The 19,404-nt window shown below is 54.7% G+C and overlaps 1 protein-coding gene across 16 annotated transcripts in view; it reads right to left on the bottom strand.

Annotated features, from left to right (window-relative positions):
- The window catches only part of BCOR (BCL6 corepressor), a 119,214-nt gene that overhangs the window by 20,098 nt on the left and 79,712 nt on the right, over positions 1-19,404 (bottom strand). For 14 of the 16 annotated variants that reach the window (XM_061410425.1, XM_061410421.1, XM_061410423.1 and 11 more), the window contains exons 2-4: positions 5,650-5,775; positions 4,258-4,336; positions 491-3,334 (exon numbers count right to left, since the gene is read on the bottom strand). In XM_061410425.1, the coding sequence (XP_061266409.1) occupies positions 491-3,334; positions 4,258-4,336; positions 5,650-5,735 (3,009 nt within the window). In that variant the 5' untranslated portion in view covers positions 5,736-5,775. Of the gene's footprint in view, positions 1-490; positions 3,335-4,257; positions 4,337-5,649; positions 5,776-17,150; positions 17,241-17,652; positions 19,096-19,404 lie in introns of those variants that run through there. The other 2 variants (XM_061410429.1, XM_061410427.1) reach the window with 2 other exon arrangements.

The following is a 19,404-nucleotide window of genomic DNA, read 5'->3' as shown; positions in this document are numbered from 1 at the left end:
TATCATTCACTAGCAAGTTAAATACATACTCTATCCCTTTAATCGAGGTTTTTTTGTTGTTTTTTCTTTTTTTGGTGAAAGAAAAACTGCACAAATCTCACAGACATGCGGCGGCTACACACCTCCACCAAGTATCACGTAAGGCATTCTAAGCAGTGCTGTTAGATTTATTTGTTAACGTACAGTAAAGTAACGGCAGAGAAATCAAAGCAATTGATACGTCAATGTCATGCAGTATTTTAGACATCCTCTAAAACTTCCGTTATCAGCATTCAAGTGGAGTTTGCTTAAAATCCACAAGAATCCACTTATGTTCCCTTACTGGATACATTTCAAAAAATTATATTATCATAAACTTCATTAATCAAATCTGCCCGGTGTCCTGCTCTAGTACCCCCGCCCCCTTCCTCTTTGAACATTAAAAAAAATAAACAAAACAAAAAAAAACTGACAACTGGTCAGGCTCCTGCAATTTGGGTGGGGGGCTCACCTGCAATGCCCGCTGCTCCCGGCTGAGCTGACTGGAATCGGCATACAGTTCGGTAGTGACGCACTTGAACCGGTCACCCACGTAACCAGCAGAGTTGGCGATTCTCTTTGCCAGCTTAGATGGCTTTGGTTTCAGAACTTTGCCATCAGTTGATTCTGCCTCATCGGCTCCATCTTTGGTATAGGTGGGGGTGGCGTCCACGCTCGGTGGGGCACCGCCCACGCAAAATGGTTTGGGTTCCTCTTGGGTTTTCCCGAAAGTGACCGCAGGGCCATCGCTCCCCGGGGTCGGCTCCAGGAACGGAGTGGAGACCGGCATTGCCAGGTTCTCCTTGTTGGTTCCCGCTGGAACATTCTCCTTGCTTAAGTTGAAAACTGACTGGCCTGGAGCCTGTTTGAAAGCATAGGCGTCGTGGAAGTCGTTGATGCGCCCCAGGTCGTCTCTGAGGGTGACGAAATCCCGGTGGGGCTGCAGGGCCGGCTCAGCTGGGGGTTTGCTGGGCTCAGTGCTCTGGCCGACACTCTCAGCTGTGAAGCCGGGTTTGGATGTGTTGGCTTCAGTCTTCGCCTCGGGCTCTTCCCGGAGGAGGTCTACATAGACAAGCTTGTCACTCTTAACGACGGTCTTCCCTTGATTCCAGCTAGGGCTGGGCTTGAGGTTCTTGTCCGTGGTGACTTCTGGATGTAACTTGGTGCCACTAGCTTCGAGTATCTCGGAAAACCTGTTTCGGAGGCTTGGGTCCTCGTAGCGGGCCCTCTCATGGGACCGGGACCTCCTCTCTGGTTTCTCCTCTTTAGTGATCTCAATGGGTGTGTGAGGTATCAACATGGGATGCACCATGCCCAACCCCAGCGCGTCCTGGTAGGTCACGAACTCCGGCCGGCCTGTGGGCAGCCCGTAGGGCAGTCCAGGCTTTGGGGCGAGGTGCCCAGGAAAGAGACTGCCGCTGGGCAACAACACCGGGTGAGGGTAGACAGGGCCTTTGCCATGCAAGGAGAGGGGACTTAAGGCAATGCCTTCGGGTGCTGGGTAAGGGAGGTAACTCCTGGGGTAGGGAATTGGTGGGGACCTGAACGCCTCATTTGGAGAGAGAAATATCGAGCTTGGTGGGAGCCCGTTCTCATTTGCTTTGAAGCTTGGCTCTGGGTTGCTGGCTTTGGCGCCCTTGCTGCCGGTGCTGCCGCTGTGCTTGGCAGGCGTGGTCGGGGGCTGGCCCACGTGCTGGATGACAGACGGTGTGGTGTCCACGGAGCCCCTGCTGGTCTTGCTGCCATCAGCAGTGGCGTTTGGGGCTGGAGATGCAGAGGCTGGGCGGCCGGCACTGGACACTGAGCCGGACACATTAGTGACCACGGTGTCGGTGGCGCCCATGCGGGGACACGAAGAACTTCGCTGCTGCGGGAGGGCCCAGTCCAAGGCCTTGTTCTTCAGCGGCAGGCCTTTGCCATTGTTCTCTTCGTTAGGACTTGGCCCAGGCACCACCCAGGACGAGGGAGCCGTGCTAATGATCTCAGATCTATAGATAGCACAGCCGTTTCCTGGAGGAGATAGTGTTTCTTTCGGAATCTCACTTCCGGAGAGCACTAGGCCACTTCCAGCTCTGCTGTGAACCAGGACGGTGGGTGCCATCTTCTTCATGTGGTCAGCTTTGGAAGTGTCTACATCCACCACTTTAGAAGACAAGTCTAGTGGCTTATCGGTGACGTCTTTGGTAACCGTCTGCTTCTCCAACAGAGGAGGTGAGCTGCCATCCTTTCTGTCCTGACCCGCTGTTTTCCGAGTGTGCCCAGGAACTGGCTGGGCGCTTTCGGCTCCTTCTGGAGCCTTTGGATACTTGCTGCTGCAGAGCCTGGCTGCGGGAAACTCGCTGCTGACCGTCATGTATGGCTTTGACAGGGTGACAGAGGGTGAGGTGGAGATCCGGGCATAGTGCTTGTGGAATTCAGAGTAGGTGTCCGCAGTAGGCTGGGAGGGAAGGTGGACTCGGGGTGAAGGCCGAGGCGAGGGGGGCAACAGGAGAGCTGTGTCCCCTGGCAGGCCGCTGGTGACCGCCTTGGCGGAGGGCACCCTAGGCTGTTTACTGTTCTGGATGTGGGGGTATGAGTGAGAATCGACCGGGTTCCCAGGACTAACACCCATCTTCCAGGGCAGGCTTTTGTCTGTGCAGTGGACCAGAGGCGGGATGGCTGGAGAAGCGGAAGGCGTCGAGAGCCTCATGGGGGAAGCCAGGGACGATGGGATGTGGGGACTGACGTAGTGAGGTGGCGGCAGGTAGAGAAATCGCTCCCCGTTGGTGCAGACTGGCGAATATAGCGGCTGGGCCAGGCCATACGACTGCTGAGGTAGCAAGGCCTTGTACATGTTCAGGGAATACTTATTTGGCGAGTCAAGGAAAGGGTAGATGGCTGGCGTGGCCCCCTCCATGTAGGGATTGACCCAGGGCAGCCGCAGGTAACTAGCACCATTGATGTTGAGCGGGCTCTGTTTGTCACTGGCAGGCCTGTCTAAGCCCAGAGTTTCTGCCGTGGGGACAGCACTTTTTTGTATTCCTGGTGGTGTTTTGTATATAGCACTGAAGCCATTCGGAGGCTTTCCAGAGACAGCGGAGGCCTCCACCGTCTCGGGTGTATTCGGTTTGAACTGCATCTCTGGGGTTCTTTCGGAAGAAAACCCCAGACCGCCTAGAGTGGTTGTGGCAGCCTCACGCCCTTTCTCTGAGCCCAGTCCACACAAGCTAGAATAGACGATGTTTCCGGGAACACGCAGTCCTTCCCGGATCAGGCCAGTGCGGTCCATGCTCAGCGCTGCCAGGCCATCGATCCGATGGGCCGTGGTTGCATCCACCTTCATACAAGAAGAACATGGGTGTTACCAAGGATGTGCCTCCAAAGCAGCCCATCCCAAAGAGAAACCACAGACTAGCTCAGTAGGATATCAGCCTCAAGATCTGAGCGGAAAGGGTTAAAAAAGCAAGGCTTCACAAGGTCCGTGGCCCCCTCCCCCCTTATCCAGCACCCTCCTCTGCCTGCCTTCTCACCTTTGTCCGACTAGTATCCTGGAAGCACATAAAATGATCCCTTTAGACTTGAGGCCCTTGCATTAATTCAGTCATCTATTAACTCTGGAAAATCCACCTTCTCAGCAAAAATTCTTCGCTGCAACTGAGGTGGTACCAACTCCACTGCTCTCAGCACCGACCTTGTGGGGTACAGATCTCAGACTCACCCTCCCTGGGTCCAGTCAGGATGGGGTGGGGTGATGTTCACTGGGGCTTTCCCAGATGTGTGGAGGCATTATTTAACATAATAAAAAAACCCCAATCTTTCAGGGGGACAGCAAGGAACAGAAGACTTGAGCTGTCTCATTTCGAATCAATAAAGAGGCCATGGGTCAAACTGCAGTTGTGTCTTTCGACTTCTTCTCCCTGGTGTCTGAAGATGGCTCTGTTTCATATTTTACTGGGAAGGTAAATCCTCAGGGTCTACTTGGAGGCTAGAAATTTATCCAGCTGGGAGCGCCGGTGGGGCACATAGCTTATCAAGGAAAAGGTGGTACGGATCCCACCAGTCACCAGGATATTAGGGCATAAATGGCAAGCGCAGCCAAGAAAGCAAGCCAGGAAGAAACTGGGTGAAGCCTTGTCCCACTGCCTAGGCTTTCTCCAGCAGCCCCCCAAAGGCCCTTTAATGGTATGCAAATGAATGCACGATTGATTACAGATCACTGATACTCAGATAGCACATCAACAGAAGCCATTAATCTCTTACCACGTTGTGGTTCAAGGGATTTTCTTCCCTTAGTTCCAGTCTGGCCTTTGAAGCGTCACCATCATTTACGGGAATTTTCCTATTTAAAAGGACATACCAACTTCATGAAAACATTCCTCATTTAATGTATCTTTCATAGATTACCCCGGAACAGGCCAGTTTCTAAAACTCTTTTTTCCCAACTGCCCTTAAAAAAACCAAAAATTCCTCCCCCATGGCCCATATTGAAAGTTATCCCCAAATGGTGATTTAATCGAACTGGGAAAAAAACCAAAGCAAGGCAAGGGAACGGGGATGCGAAATCACAAATATGTCCCTGAGTTGGGTAAGGTAGAAATTCTGCACAACTATGTCTCCTTCACGATTGTTTCTCCACACAGGCTGGGCAGGGCTGTCTGGGCCCTGCAGTCCGAGCAGACCCTTATAAGCTCCACCGGAGGACAGGCGTGTGGGTACAATGGCCAAAGCCAAAAGGGCAGACCTGGAGGCTAAAGTCTATGGGCCAGCCATGTCAACCATTTCTGTGTTACCCAGGAGGACAGGTTCTCAAAACTTTTCCCCAAAGTTAGGCACCACGTCCTATGAAACTGGTTTCCATGGTGATAATGAAGCCATATTTGACGGCCTTTATCAAAATGATGGGGGATACACACAAATATACAAATGTTAGCCGCTCCAGAGGAAGAGGCCACACATCTGTGCCAGGCTGTTGTGGCTGCCCTGAGACTTGTTATCAGAGAGCATCGATAAAGAAAGTGCTTGGTGCCAACTTCCAAATCCCCAGGATAAAATCGCTGACAAACAGCAGAGCAAAGTTTCATCATTACTCCGAAGAGCAGCTTCAATTATCTACTGCTTAGCTGCCCCTACCCCACACTCCCAAACTACTGATTAGGAAGCATAACAGAACTGTTGGGTGACTGAAACCAGGAGCCGGTGGCCTCGCCAAATAGGCGGCAGAGGATCTGGAGAAACCCTGGGCTTCCATGAAATGAAGGGTGGCTTTTGCCCCATTTATTACTGAGCAAACTATTTGTTTTAAAAGCACATCGAATGCCGATCCACCTGGGCCCACACTCCTGACATTTAGAGTTAAAGCAGCATATAGACTGGGATTAATTCTCCTTCATAAATATGAAATAATAAATTAAGGACGAAAGAGCACTGAAAGGCCGCTTTAGGGGCTAATCTCTTAAAGGGCGGCAATGCTTCGCTGAGCCGGGTTGCCTGTTAAAACTGTAAATCAAGGGCTGCCAGCTAGGCAGGAGATCTCCCCCCACCACCCCCCTTTGGGCCCACTCTGGCTGTGAGGAGGTGAAGGGGGGCTCTGCTTAGGAGCCCCAGGGAAGGACCCGCATGCTCCCCAGGCCTCAGCCAGACCCACGCATTCACCTGTCGTCACTGATTCCACACATGCGGACCCTCTCGCTGTTCATCCAGCTGTGAACGTTCCCATACAGGGGGGTTGCTGAAAGCATGTCGTCTTCTTGGATGGCAGCTTTTCTTCAAGCGTCTAGTCTGTTTAACAACAACAAAAAAAATCCCAGGAGGTTGAATGAAAAAGAGCCAAACAGGGAATGAGAGAAACCCTCTTTCTAGGCAAATTCATATGGAGTGTGGAATGCACACTCGGGAAGGTAGAGCCTGCTTGGACGTTCTACAGACGGCTGGGAGTGAAGGAGTATGCCTGACCCAGGGGTTCAAGGAAGGGGATGGAACTTCCCTAGCAGGAGGCGCCGGGAATGTGGACGGCCCAGCACCTTGGGGCCCCATCAGTCAAGGTACAGCACATGGCACCCTGCACCTGCCATTCTCCCTTCCCCTTTCCCAGCCTTTGGAGAACACACTTGCATAAAAAGCGGCTGGTGGGGGATCCCGTGGAGCCCCACACTGATTCTTCTTGGGGCTGAAAGGATGGGGGAGAGCGGGTCGGAGGTGGTGGGGGCGGAATAAAAGGCACGGCAGTCCAGTGCGGCAGCCCAAACCACGACTCATTTCCAGGGCTGTGGTGTGCACGACTTACAGGTGGAGGATTAAAAAGTGTCAGTGGGCTGGCAAGCCACCCCACCCGAGCCCTAGATTAGATTAAGCCCCAAACCCGGGTGGTTTTGCCTGGGTGGTTTGGCCTGGGAGCTGCAGAGGGAGGCGGCTGAGTAATTCAATGACGCCTGCTCGCTGGGGACAAAAATCATTAGCGAGCGCAGAAGTCTTAGCAGCCTGGGCTGTTGGGCTCCGGCAGCGAGCCGCTGGCACTGGGGGAGCGGGCAAAAGCCACCCATTTCCCATCCACTGGGAAGGAGGGAGGGGGAGGCGGCACCTTCCCCCCTCCTTACCTTCTCTGCCCACCACCCCCACCCACATCACATTCTAGTTTGCTGCATGAGTGAAGGGTCAGGACAAGCTGCATTTTATTAACAGGATTATCACGGCGCGTGATTTATCCTCGTGCAGGATTTTAATTGCTCTTTGGAGGTTGAGCCGTTTCTTTTGACTGCGCTTCAGCCCATATCCTGCTGTTAAATGCTGGGTTAATAAGTAGGGGAGCCTTTAATGCCTGGGACCGATGGCCCTCGGCAATTCCCCCAGCTCGCACGCTGCCTTGTCCAGGCACCCCCCAGCCACAGCCTCTGTACACCGGGACCCAAACCTGAGTGTGAAATCCCTGGTGTGCAGCTCATGGGGGAACTTTTCTTTCTCCTCCCTCACACACCCACCCACAGTTTCCGAAAGCCCAAATGTTCCCTAAGTCGACACATTTCCTTTGTTAGCAGGGAAAAATATGCAAATGATTGCTTTTACACTTTCGCACAGGGAGCTAACTGCCAGGTTGGTTGGGTGGGAGCCACTAGGACTGGGGAGCACCTGGGAGACCCCAATCCCAAAGCCAGGCTATCCCTCTGGGTTTCTTTGTCCTAACTCGGGCTTTTGTCCACCAGCATCCCTCATCAGCCCCTATACATAGAACACCGTCTGTTAATCAAGAGCCACGCGTGCAGACACACACCATGCATAGTTAGAGCTCAACAATAAAGCTGGGAGAGAGACAGCAATCTCCCTGTGTGTCCAGCCTGGTGGGATCCTGGAGAGGTTATTTGTCTAGAAAGTGTCCCTTTCTTCAGGCAGGCTGGGACATTTCCAGGAGGCTGGCTACAGCGCCCCAAAGACAGACTCAGTCGGATGCAGGCATTGAGGAAGGTTCTGAGGGGGTCCACAGGCCGTTCTTCTGTGTTCCAAACATGCACATCAAACTGGGGGTAGGCCACCACGAGAGAAGGCTCACTCAACAGTGTGTCCCCTCTCTAACCCCTGCCACCCCTTCTAACAAAAGGAAGACAGGTCTCAATCTAGAAGGTGGAGCAACATTCCTCAGTGCAAGTGTCCTGGGCACATGGCTGCCACGGGAGGGCCATGCCATGCCATTCCCTGGCTGCGTGTCATGATGAAATTCGGACCTTACACCAAAGGGTCCCTCTATCAAACCCTTAAGAAAAGGATGAGGGGAAGAAGCGTGTGTGCCCTTGAAGCCACGATCGTCTGGTGTTCCAGTCTTCAAAAGTTACACCAGCTGCCTCCTAAGAGCTTCTGTTAGTTGTCACCTGGGGACAAGGGCCTCTGAGCACCAGACTGAGGAAATAGGAAGGCAGTTGCCACAATCACCCTACCGAGCCCTTCACCCACCCCCAGGGCCTGCAGCCCCCTTCCCTTGAAAGGGTTTTTCTTTGGAAAGGGCAGCCTGAATTTAGTGGGTGAGGTGGACAGAGTTTAGAAGAGACAACCTGGGATCACAGAGTGCTTTCAAAGCTTCTCCCCCGCTCCAGGTCTCGTCTGGTTTTCGGTATTAATACTGCACAGATAAATAACACCCTGCATCAGAATGAAGTGTTCTGAACAGCACAGGATCAGATGGAGGGCTGAGGCCCAGAGCATGGTCCAGTGTCACAGGGGTGGGGGTGAGAGGAAGAGGGGTGAGGCCCAGTACTGGATCCTGCTGACTACACCTACACACACACACACACACACACACACACACACACACCCCCACACACACACACACTCTCTCTCTCTCTTATAATCTTTAGCTGCCCCATGAACTTTTTGTGAACTGTTTAAAAGTGGAGGTCTGTTGAACAAACAGCGGCGCCACTGCCAGCCATAATTTCATTGCAACGAGCTAAAGACTTTTAACTCTTCAGGTTCCTGGCCAAAGATGGAGCTGCGCAGAAAGGGCCATCGAGCCAGGGCCCTGCCCGGCGCGAGGCCCTTCTCCAGAGTAACAGCCCACATCCTGGGCAAAGGCCAGACTGCTTACACCCCCCATCACTGAAGGACGCCTCCCCCCATCTCTCTGGGGTGGAGAACCGACGAAGGGGATCTTGGGGGTAAGGGACACATAGATGGGGCAGATAGGCAGTCATGCTCACCCCACTCCACTTTTAGAAAGAGCTACGGAAATTGTTGGAGAGATGAGGTCTTTCTTTTTAACTGAGGAAAAGTTCTTCAAAAGTGACTTCCCTGACCCTTGGCTGTGGGTCACGGTGAAGGGGGCAAACGATGTGATTTGGATGACAAACAGAGCAGAGGCTGTGCTGCTATATATAAGATGTGCATTCACCCTTATTTCTCAATGACCACCCCACCCCACCCCGGCCTGGTCTTCCACAGGCAGGCTATGCTTCTGGCAGTGCCAAGATGTGTGAAGTCAGTCATGAAAAGCACTTTACAAGCACCAACCTGCTTCCAGAGCAAGCTGCTAAGCTATACCTTGGCTCTGGGTTTTAATCCTTTTTTCCAGTAGAGGAGAGAAGGGGCAAGGATGCCGGAGAGGGATAGAGGGAAGGTGGCCCAGAGAAGGGGTCAGCCCAGGAGACAAGAGTGTCTGGTTTCTGGAAGAACAGACAGGAATTGTGGTGGCTGCCTGCTGAACACCCAGCTCTGGGAGAGACAAAACAGCCACCCCGCGTGGAGGTCTCTGGCTTTGCGTCTGAGTGAAAGCACAGGAGAGCTTGAGTCTCCCTCGACAGACTTGGGCCCTCATCTACTCCAGGAGTCAAGTTATGATTACCCCCAGCATGGCCTGGACACTGGGGAGAAGAGCCTGATTGACAGAAAGAGGTCAGAGGGACTACGATTAGGAGCTGTCACTCCCACCTTGGCATCCTTGAGTTGGGGGCACCTTGGCACTCTGTGAAAAGACACATGGGGGAACACGGGCCCTGAGCTGCACCCCACCACCAGTGGTCTGCCAAGTCCTGCCATGAAGATACCATTATGCACCGAGGAAAAGGAGAGAACTTTTTTTTTCCTTTAAGGCCGAGTTCCCCTGGCAGACAACAGACAGGGTGCCAAGGAAGGAGCCGTGGTTGTTGAGAGGCCAGCCTGAGTGCAGGGAGGGGGGCAGCACTGGGCCACTCTTGGCACCTCTCCTTTCTCTCCACCACGCTCCTCCTGGCACCGGGCCACTTTCCACTGCCTCCGCCCTCGAGGCGACGGATGGATTGGTTCAAGTCTGCACATCAAGCTTGTCAAGTGGCACCGACAAAATGCGAAGCAGCACCACCACATTGGCCCCACTCTATGCCACCACCACCAGTGCCCCTTCCCAGGGCCTCGCTCACTAGGCACCCCTTAATCCATCAGGCACTTTTCCAGTCAGTGGCCAAGGAGGTCTGGACAGGTTTGGGGGAGCACCTGGTCCAGAAGACTGAGTGGACATCAGGGACCCCAGGCAGCATGCCGTGTGCCATGGTCGTCTGTGGGCTGGGGACCTTTGTAGGGAAAGGGACTCTCTCACTGCATGGCCAGTTCTCCACGGAGGATGCGCTGAAAGCACAATCACCACTGCCTTCCCGCTCTCTCGTTCACAGCCTGTCTCTGGGCAGGTGGCTGAACCTCTTCAGCCTCGGTGCCCTCATCTGTAAATATTTGGCACCCTGCTTTTCAGAGGATTAAACTGCACTCAGGACTTGAGTTCTGCCTGGCAATAGCTGGTGCAGGCCCAGTCTAATGCCATTAAACAGCATCTAACTCCACTAAACATACTATGCAACAAACCCCTAGAATGGCTGCGTGGTTCCTTTGTGGCAGTGGGGAGACTGAGGAAGGAACACAGAGGGGCCAGGGAGGGGTGACCTTCAGCAGGGCAAGGGGCCTTCATGGAAGCTCGCAGCACAGGAGCCCTTCCTGGGGCTGTTCCAAGCCCAGACTGAGTCACCCACAGGCACTTCTCTATGGGTGTCAAGGAAGGGAGGGTTGAAGAAGTTCCTATTTTAGGATGGGGGTGCTGCTTGGATGTGGGAGCTGAGAAAAAGTGGTCCAGGGTGTGAGGCGTTGGGGTGAGTCCTCCTGGGTTATCTTCCCCAGTGTGTGTAACAGTGGGGAGAGGGGAACCCCAAGGATGCCTCCCAGGTCAGGGGAAGGTTGCAGGTTTCCAGGGGTATGGTGGAAGGAGGTCGCAGGCTGGGTCCTCCAGCCTGTACAGGGGTGCTGAAGTTGGGGTGGGGGGAATGGGAGGAGTGATCCTGCCTGCCAAGGTGTTATCTCTCCATGCACCCTGCAAGCCTCCGGGGCATCCCCACTCCTGCCCCAGGTTTTGCATTAGTAACAGACAGCACTGCTGAAGGCTAGCAAGGGAGAGTGGGGGGCGGGGAGAATGAGAAACTCGCGGCAGGCCCTGACCTGCAACACCCAGCACCTTCCCCGCCTTCCCCCAGGGCGCCGGGATAGAGCCACTCGGGGCAGTGAGGAGTGAACTTGGCCAGCAGCAGCAGCGGCGGCGGCGGTGGCGGTGGCGGTGGCGGTGGCGGCGGGTGGTGGGGGAGGGGCGCCCCCTCCCGCGTCTTGGCCCGATCGGTCGGCAACAAAGGGATTTTCTCTCCCACCGCACACACACCCCGTGCGGCTGCGGGCTCCTCTCAGCTCCTCTGCCAGGTCCCTGCGTCGGGCAGTGGCCAGCACACATCCCCGCCCTCGGCCCCCGCCCAACCTTCCAGGAACTCCAGCTCTCTCCACTAGCCCTCCAAGACCCCGCTTCACACCTCGCCTGTGCGCATCTCTGGGCTCTCCCTTTCCCAGGCGCCTGCCACTGAATCTCGACAAAAAGCAACTTTGGGTGGGCACACGGAGAACCCAGAATGTGCGGTGGAACTCACCAGGGGACTGGGCACTGGAGACCCCAGCGGCCATCGTCCTGGGCTCCCTTTGGCCAGTCTGGAGTGTTGCTCTCCATGGATGCTTCCCCCCATCTCCCGATTGAAAGATGCAAGCCAAGTGTAGCCAACTGTAAAAGGGGGCTGGGGGCTTGAGGAGGGGGGAGGGCACCAGCAAGGATCAACCTGGAGAGCTGCTGCCAAACCGGGAGTGCTGCCCACCACACACTCCCTTTCCCACACAGCAGAGCCATGGGGCACCCCCCCCCCCGACCCCGGTCGGCTTGTGGAACTTCCCCTTCTGCCCTGACGCCATGCCTTGGCTTTTTGTCCCTTTCACTTTCTTTCACGGTGGTGCCACACACAACAACCATGTGTGTATGCAAGAGGGGCCCCACCTGGAAGCGGGTGTCCCCCCACAGGAGGCAGCAGCCCAGGACAGGAAACCTAGGTTGAATGCAATCAATCATCCTTATTCCTCTCCTTCTGCCAACCCACACCCCTCCCCCGCCCCACACCCCCTCCAGTGGGGTCCCTACAGGGCTGGGTTCCCAGCTGGAGTCTCCCCCAACCTGGAGGCAAATGCAGAAGAACCGATCCATAAGGTTATTAACAGCAGCTATCATTAGTACACACAGAAAGCACAAAGGAACTTTTTACAAATAAAAGATGCAGAAAACACAGGGTCCCGCAGTCTGCACCCTGATTCCCTGCTGATTGTGTGCCGCCTGGGAGTCCTGGGAAGACTGGGGATGAGGGTCAGGGGAGGACAGGGGCTCCCACTTTCTTAACAAGGAACAATAGGAACCCCATGTCTGCTACTCAATCTTGGAACCAGAATGCCCCAAACAAAGCTGTGGGAAAACTGCAGTAGACGTGGGGGCCCGTGAATTTTTGTAGCTGTTCAGAGCTTAATTACTCCTCCTTGATCCGTGGGACTAGACACGACACCGCCAAGGTTAAAATGCCCCGAACAGCGCCGAGCAGATGTGAGCGAGCTGGCAGACGCGCAAATGAGGCCTGCCTCGGAGCACGATAACAAGTGACTAATACATTGCATATCGTTGAAAGAAAATTATTTTTCTCTAATTTGCATTTGCTTGGGGGAAAAAAAAAAAAGCCAACCAGAGTCCCTCCTCACAAGCACGAGTCTAATCCTGGAAATACAGCCCGGCTGCTTTAAGAGAGCTGGAAGGAGGGAAAGACTGCCAGTGTTTTGGCGTTGCAGGCTTGTTTATCTTTCCGCCTTTCCTCCAAGGCGAAACTCGTTTTGCAAGCAACATTCCTACAGAAAATGGCACACGTCATAAAAAGAGACCAATTTATAGAACTGGCACCGAAGTTCATGTATCATTCCAGAAGTATCTCCCAGCTCCCCACTAGGGAACCCAACTAGATGTAGAAGTCCACATTATAACTCCAGGCGGGGGGTGGGGGGGTAAGGTTTGAGGTGGGAGGGGGGATGAAATCATCATTTGCAGATATCCCGAAAGCTGTACACCCAGGAGGCCAAGTCACACAGAAGGGCAGGATATAGAATTAAGTCAGCTCTGAATGATCCTCCAGAGCCCCAAAGGCTTCAAACTTGAGGCTGGGGTGGGGGGGGAGCTGGCCCCAGGACAGCCCAGGGGCAGGCCCAGCCTCCTGACCATCCATGCCCCTTGCCAGCTTGGGCTCCAGGACCGGCCCCTGGCGGGGGGGTGGGGGTGGTGGTGCGGGGGGGATATGGCTGCCACCCACCAACTGTTCTGCCTCCCACCCTGGCGCCTCCCTGCATTGCCTGGCAGAGGACCAGGGAAGGCCTGCGGCTGTGGGCATCTATCTAGTTGATTAAGTCACAGAGTGGGTGGCGCTGTGGGCAGACCTGAAGACAGTGGCGTCCTGCAGCTTAGAGGCAAGTGCGCTCTTAAAAAACACAGCAAGGCAAAGGGACGTAGGTAATCCAAAGCTTTGGGTCCTGAACCTACACACTGGTGTTGCCAATCCAGCAAACAGGGCCCAGTGCATAGAATACAGCAGCCGCCTGTCTCTCGAACTTGTCTGAATAACAGGGCCATTTCAGAGGAAGAACAACGGCCTTCAGAGCCTCTGCAATTTCCAGAAAGCCTTCAGTTAATAATACATTCTTTCCAACAGGCTTGCTTTAGGGCGGAAAGTTATTTTCCCAAATCTTAACAACCCTGTCACAAGCCGCTGAGGCCCCAGGCCCCAGGCAACCCCTCCAGACAGCTGACACTCATGACCCTGCAGGCCTTCTCCTGCCACCTCTGCCTAACAAGTTCCCTAAACCACAAAACGCCAACCAGCGCGCCCGTCCACCCAGGTCCTGGGAGCCAGAGGGCCATGTGTCCACGGGGTGGGGATGGGGCGCCGCTGCCAAGGGTTGTCTCGCCTTGCGTCCGAGGACGCCCCGGCCAGCAAGTGGCGGCCACCTCTGCGGCTTTCCGTGGGCCTGCATAGTGCGCGCTTTGTGTGAGCGCCGGGGAGGCACAGCGCTGCCCGTGCACCAACAGCTGTCACATTATTTGCACTCGCTGTAAACAGCCTTCACATTCCCCCCTTACCACATAGTTAAAGCCAGACTAACAATCCACAGTTAGAGATCAAACCAACAACAGCAGTATTGTGTCTGCCTTCGCTGCCTTCGCACCAAGCCCAGCAGCTGGCAGGTTTCTCCGGAACAAGGGACCCCCCCTCCCCCCAACCCCTCCGGGCTCCAGCCCAGGCTGGCCAAGGCAGTGCTGCGTGTGTTGCTGCTGATTGTTAAAGCAAGAGAACACAGCCATTTCGAGCAGAGTTCGGTGGGGTTCACCGGCTCTCTCTCTTGAGTTTCCTCCTCCAGCTAGTGGCTCGGGGCAGCCCCCCCCCAATCTCCTCCGCAGGGAATAAAGGTTGTTCAGACTCCCAGACTCTGCTCAGCAAAGCGTGGGCCAGCCTGGGGTCCTGCAGCCCTCTCTACCGTGTCCCAGATGAAACGCAGCTTGGCCCCATCTGCAGCTCACAGCCCCCTTGTGTTTCTGGAAAACTGTCCAAGCCCCTGAATCCTGACTGGTCGCCCCACTGATCAGAATGTCTCCTTTATGATTTTTGGTTAAGTCGAACATTTCCATAATCGTCATTATTAGCGCAAATTACACGCCTAATCGGTCCTTAAATAGATTTTAATTAAATAATCATACAAGGCTCATTTTATGACTTAAGAAAGGCATTACTTTTCGTTATAAACTTTCTACCAGGATATAGAATAAGGATAGCAGACAAATACTTAGTCTCTGAAAAGCACCAATAACTGATGGGCAGCGTACTGGGAGGGCAGACCCAGCCTCACACCTGGAATCGAAGTGCAGACTAGACACACCACATCTGCCCAACTTTCCTCCTCCAAAGCAGGACTTTGTCTTCTCTTTGGGGCCAGACGAAAGGAACCCCCAATGCTCCTTTTGTCCCTGCCCGTCTAGAGCCCACTTCTCACCACCCTCAACTGTTTTCCACCCCTCAGTCCGCTGAGAGCCGCGGTGGAAAGCAGGCAGGCTGTGCTTGTTAAATGCTGTGTAAAATGCTGTTAATAAAATAATAAATACAAAGGATGGAGGCTGCTGGTTCCATGGGTGTTTTGACTGGAAATGCCTTGGCACTTGTCATGTGTTTATGGGAGGGCAGACAACTCTAGGATTTACATAGTTTGGACATTTCTGTACTTCATTTATTCTTTCTTAAATGACGTAGGCCTAGAGCTATTTCAAGTTTGCCTTTGTACAGAACTGTTAAATGCCTAAGAGTTTCTCCAATTAAACCAAGTTTTAAATCAGACCCAAGGCTGGAACGGACTGACTCGCCCCACTCCACCCCTCAGCCCGAGGCTGGAGAAAACAAACAGACCCTCCACAACAATCTCCTGGCCTCGCTCTCCCCACCTTCACCACCCACCCCCTCCACGGAGGGTGGGGGGGTGGCGCACCTAAGGGTAAAGGTTAAGGTGTCTTCAGAATTACAGGCAAGGTCCTGGCTACACACTCTGGAAAGCACTGCAGTTGGGCACATCCTGGCCATACTCTAACCTCTAAAATAGTGAGCTAAGATGGGGGGAAAACTGCTGGCCTGGTAAAACCCACTGTTCGCAAAACAATGTCAGCAAAGGCTGGGAGGCATTCTTTAGAGAGGGACCAGGGATTCATGCCTACTGAAGCTCTTTCAGCACAAAGGCTTTTAGGGGAAGAAGGGAAGGGGGGGGGTGGGGGAGAGTAAGGGAGGGCTCCTGTTTCAGAGCAGGCATCCCCAGAGAGTCAAGAACCAAGTGTAGCTTCAATCAAACGCTGACTTCCCCTCTGGGAGTCGAGTAAGAAACCTGATCACAGTAGCTTACTACCGGCCTGGATCCATACAGGTCTGGTTTTCTTCTCATGCTAGTAATTTTTTTAAATACATATCGATATAAAAGAAGCAATCCCTGGCAGACTTTATTGAAAACCACACTGAGACCTCATAACATCCGGACTTAATCCCTATCAAACAAACCACAGCACCTCTGGCCTCTACAGCGGGCCAGACCCTCTCACCTCTTCCCACCAGGTCTCTCGTCCAGCTGCTGCTGTTCCCTCCCCCAAAAGAATGAGGGGAGGACTAGCCAAAGAGCACCTAGATACTGGTTCTGGAATCAATTCCTAACCATAAAAATGATCCCACTCCAGCAAGGGGGGGGGAAGAAAAAAAAAAAAACCCAGCCTTTTCATATGGAATCCTTTAAAGCCCAGAATGTAAAGAACTGTAACAAAGGGAAAGAGGAACCCACCAAGACAGACCTGGAGAAAAAGCCTCGGGAACACCCTTGGAGGGGAGCTTAACCAGCAGGTTGGTCCCCTCCAAGGTTGGCCTAAGCAGGTGGGAGGGAGGGGGGTGTGTCCTCAGGGGAAGGAGGAAATGGAGAAGCAACCTATAGGAACCTGACCAGTCATTCAAAGCAATTACTAATCCTCAGGGCCTACTATGTGCCCAGTAGTCTTCTTTGATCCTAAAGGTGGATAATTATTCCCAGTCTTACAAATGAAGAAACTTACTGAGGCTCAGAGGCCATAAATAACTTGCCCCCAAGGTCACACAGCTAGTAAAAATGGGCCACGGTCAAACTCAGTCCTGGAGTTGCGGAGAGGAGCCAAGTATTGGTCAAACCGTGCCATTTGGAATTACCAAGAAGTTCGGGAAGCTTTCTCGGCCCTTTTACTCCAACACAGGGTAAAAGGATAGCACTCAGCACCTAGGAAACTCGATCTACCAGGAGCCTGCACCCTAGTTTCTCCTACACTGAGAAATCGCTCGGTCCATATTTAGTCTTTCCACTGACATCCTACACATCGCCCTGAACTGGAACACCCCAGTGTGAGGCCAGGGATCCCCACAAGGCTCCACACACTCCCCCTCCAGGAGACCAGAACAGGCAGCAGAAAGTGGGCGCTAAAGTGCTGACACCTGGAACTAGAACTAGGCTTGCCACCCTAGTTTTGCCACATGGAGCAATAAATCAAGTTATCTAGGTAGAGCAAAAGCCCTTTGGAAAGAGTGCCTACACCTACCTTTCCTAGGGACCTGAGGACCAAAGTGAGCTGGGGAGGGAACTGAGGGGGAAGTGGCCAAGTCCCAAGTCCCAGCTGGCGGCTGGGTTTATCTTTTCGTTGCCCAACTTCTCATCCAAGAAGCGCAGTGTCAGCGTTAAGTATCTCCTTCCCACCCCATCCTCAATTTCTGGGTCTGTACCGGGCTTTCAGATGCTCCAGGAACTCTCCACACCCGTTGCCACAGATGCGGCCGGCTTCAGGACCAAGAGCCGTCTCCAGCTCGGCTCGGTGGGAAGGTGAACAGGCAGGAGCGCCGGACACTCAGCCGCCCCTGTGGCTTTCCGGCCACGGGCGGGATAGAGGCCACGGGCGGGTGTCTCTTCCAGAGGCCGAGGCTCCGGATGTGCGAAATGGCTCCCGGAGCCCCTGGGGCGGGCCAGAGCCTCGGCCACGGGAGGGATCGAGGCGATGGCGGCGCCGGGTCCTCACCCCTCTAGCCAGCCGAACACGCCCCGGCGGCCCGGCCGGCCCTGGCTCCCGGCCAGTGGCTTTCTCTCTTTTTTAAACTTTCCGGCCTTGGCGATAACTGCCAATTGGGGCAGGATTTCCAGCCCCCGCCTTCCCTCCTCCACCTTCTTGCAGGCCCTTCCAGCCTCCAGGGAGACGACCCCCAGCCCCGGCAGACCATCCCCGACCCCCACCTCTTGGGCCACCTGAAGAGAGCTTCCGGAAGACAACGGCGTCGGGCCGAGTCTGGAGCTGGTCCAGGGAGGAAGTCCCGCAGCCTCCAACGGTCCGAGCCTGCTCGCGGCGTGGCGCGCGGGTGCAGAGCCGCCCCCTACTCTAGTTCTCTCAGAAAGACCTGACAGCTGGGGGGCGGGGGGTAGGTTAAAGGCCTGCCTTTACAAAAATTTTTAACGCTTCAGATCCAAGAATTTTGCGTGTCCTTGGGCATGGCTGTGAGCGCTCAGGTAGAACAATAGAAATGAGGGGTGCCGGAAACGGTTCAGGAAGACCCCTCTATAGCCCTATAAACCTCTCTCCCCCCCCCCCCCCAGCAGTTACTATTAGCATTAAAAGACCCTAGTGCCTTCAATGCAGTAGTGCCGGTTTATAACTTTTTCCCCGCTGGGTCCCCATACCCTAAACAAGCCCCTTCCTCACATTTTGAAATCACCAGAGCAAAGACAGCTCCCAACCCTCTGAGGTTCCAAAGCTTCTCACCTGGTCTGCTCCTGGCACCCTGACCTGACTCACCCCCATCCCCCCAGTAGTTTCTCCGGTTTGCACCTAGACAATAAATTTAGTTTAATTTAGCTTCCGGTCTTTAATTTTAGCAGGTCTCCTTTTTGCATGCAAATCAATATGGCAATTACCATCTAAAAGCTCGCCCAGCCCCGGGTCAATGTAAATTGATCATTGTCCGCCTTCCACAAAATAACACCGGGAGTCTGTGGTGCATAATGAGATTATACTGGAAACTGTCTTTTAGATCACAAATTATATTTTATGCTGTCAGGATCTTCTCCTAGCGGACTTCCCCGCTAATCACGGGGCGCCGGAGCCCGTGGGTGCTGAGGGGCAATGGTTGGCAGGGAGACATGGCTCTAAGGAATAACTAAGTGCAGGGGCTTCCCCCCCCCCCCCATTTCCAAGATCCTCTACTGGGGGCAGGTGGAAATGAGCCTGTAATGGGAAAGAGGGCCTTCTACCAAAACGTTGCGGGAAAAGCTCGTTCTTTAATTCTCATCCAACAAAAAGTCAGCTACCCCTTGCGGAGAAACACATGGGGGGAACCAGCCTAAGCCGTCGGTCCTGGGCCAAGTGCTCGAGACACAGGAGGCTGGGCCGCCCCGGGGACGGCGTGAGGAGACATTCCACTCCTACCCCGGCTGTTACTCAAGCGGGCGCCACCACCTAGGCCCCGGCAGCGCAGCCAGCCTTGCAAACAGACGGAATCTTGCCGGCCGGACTTTTGGGTGAAGCAGCCCAGGCGGGCTGGGGCGGGCCTCGGCCTCCCCTCCCCAAACTGGGCGAGGCACCGCCAGGCCCAAACCGTGTGAGCAGACGGCTGGAGACCTCAGAGCCAGGAGAACGTCCCTTCTCGCGGAGAGCAAGGCCCTCCCGCCCCGGCGCGGCCCCCGGGCCACGGGTGTGACCCTGGAGCCTAACAAAGGGCCTTCAGAGCTCCTTTCGGCCTCGGACTGGCGGGGGAGGGGTGGGCCCGCGGGGAGGGGGGCGGCGCGGCGGCCCAAGTGTACCCGCACGCCCCCTGACCCGCCGTGCCGAGTCAGCCGAGCCCGGCGCCCTCGAGGAAACCACCGAGGTAGCTTGATCGAGGCCGCTGGGCACTCCCCAGGACCATTCAGGGGTTCGGGCGGCCGGCGAGCCTCCCTCCCAGCCCCGCGGCCCAGCCCTGCCCCGCCCGACCCAGCGCGGGCTCCACCCGAGTG

The sequence above is a fragment of the Bos javanicus genome, chromosome X, assembly GCF_032452875.1.
Source record: "Bos javanicus breed banteng chromosome X, ARS-OSU_banteng_1.0, whole genome shotgun sequence".
Taxonomy (NCBI): domain Eukaryota; kingdom Metazoa; phylum Chordata; class Mammalia; order Artiodactyla; family Bovidae; genus Bos; species Bos javanicus.
The sequence above is the reverse complement of the archived record's forward strand: the minus strand, read 5'-3'. Positions and strand labels throughout refer to the sequence as shown.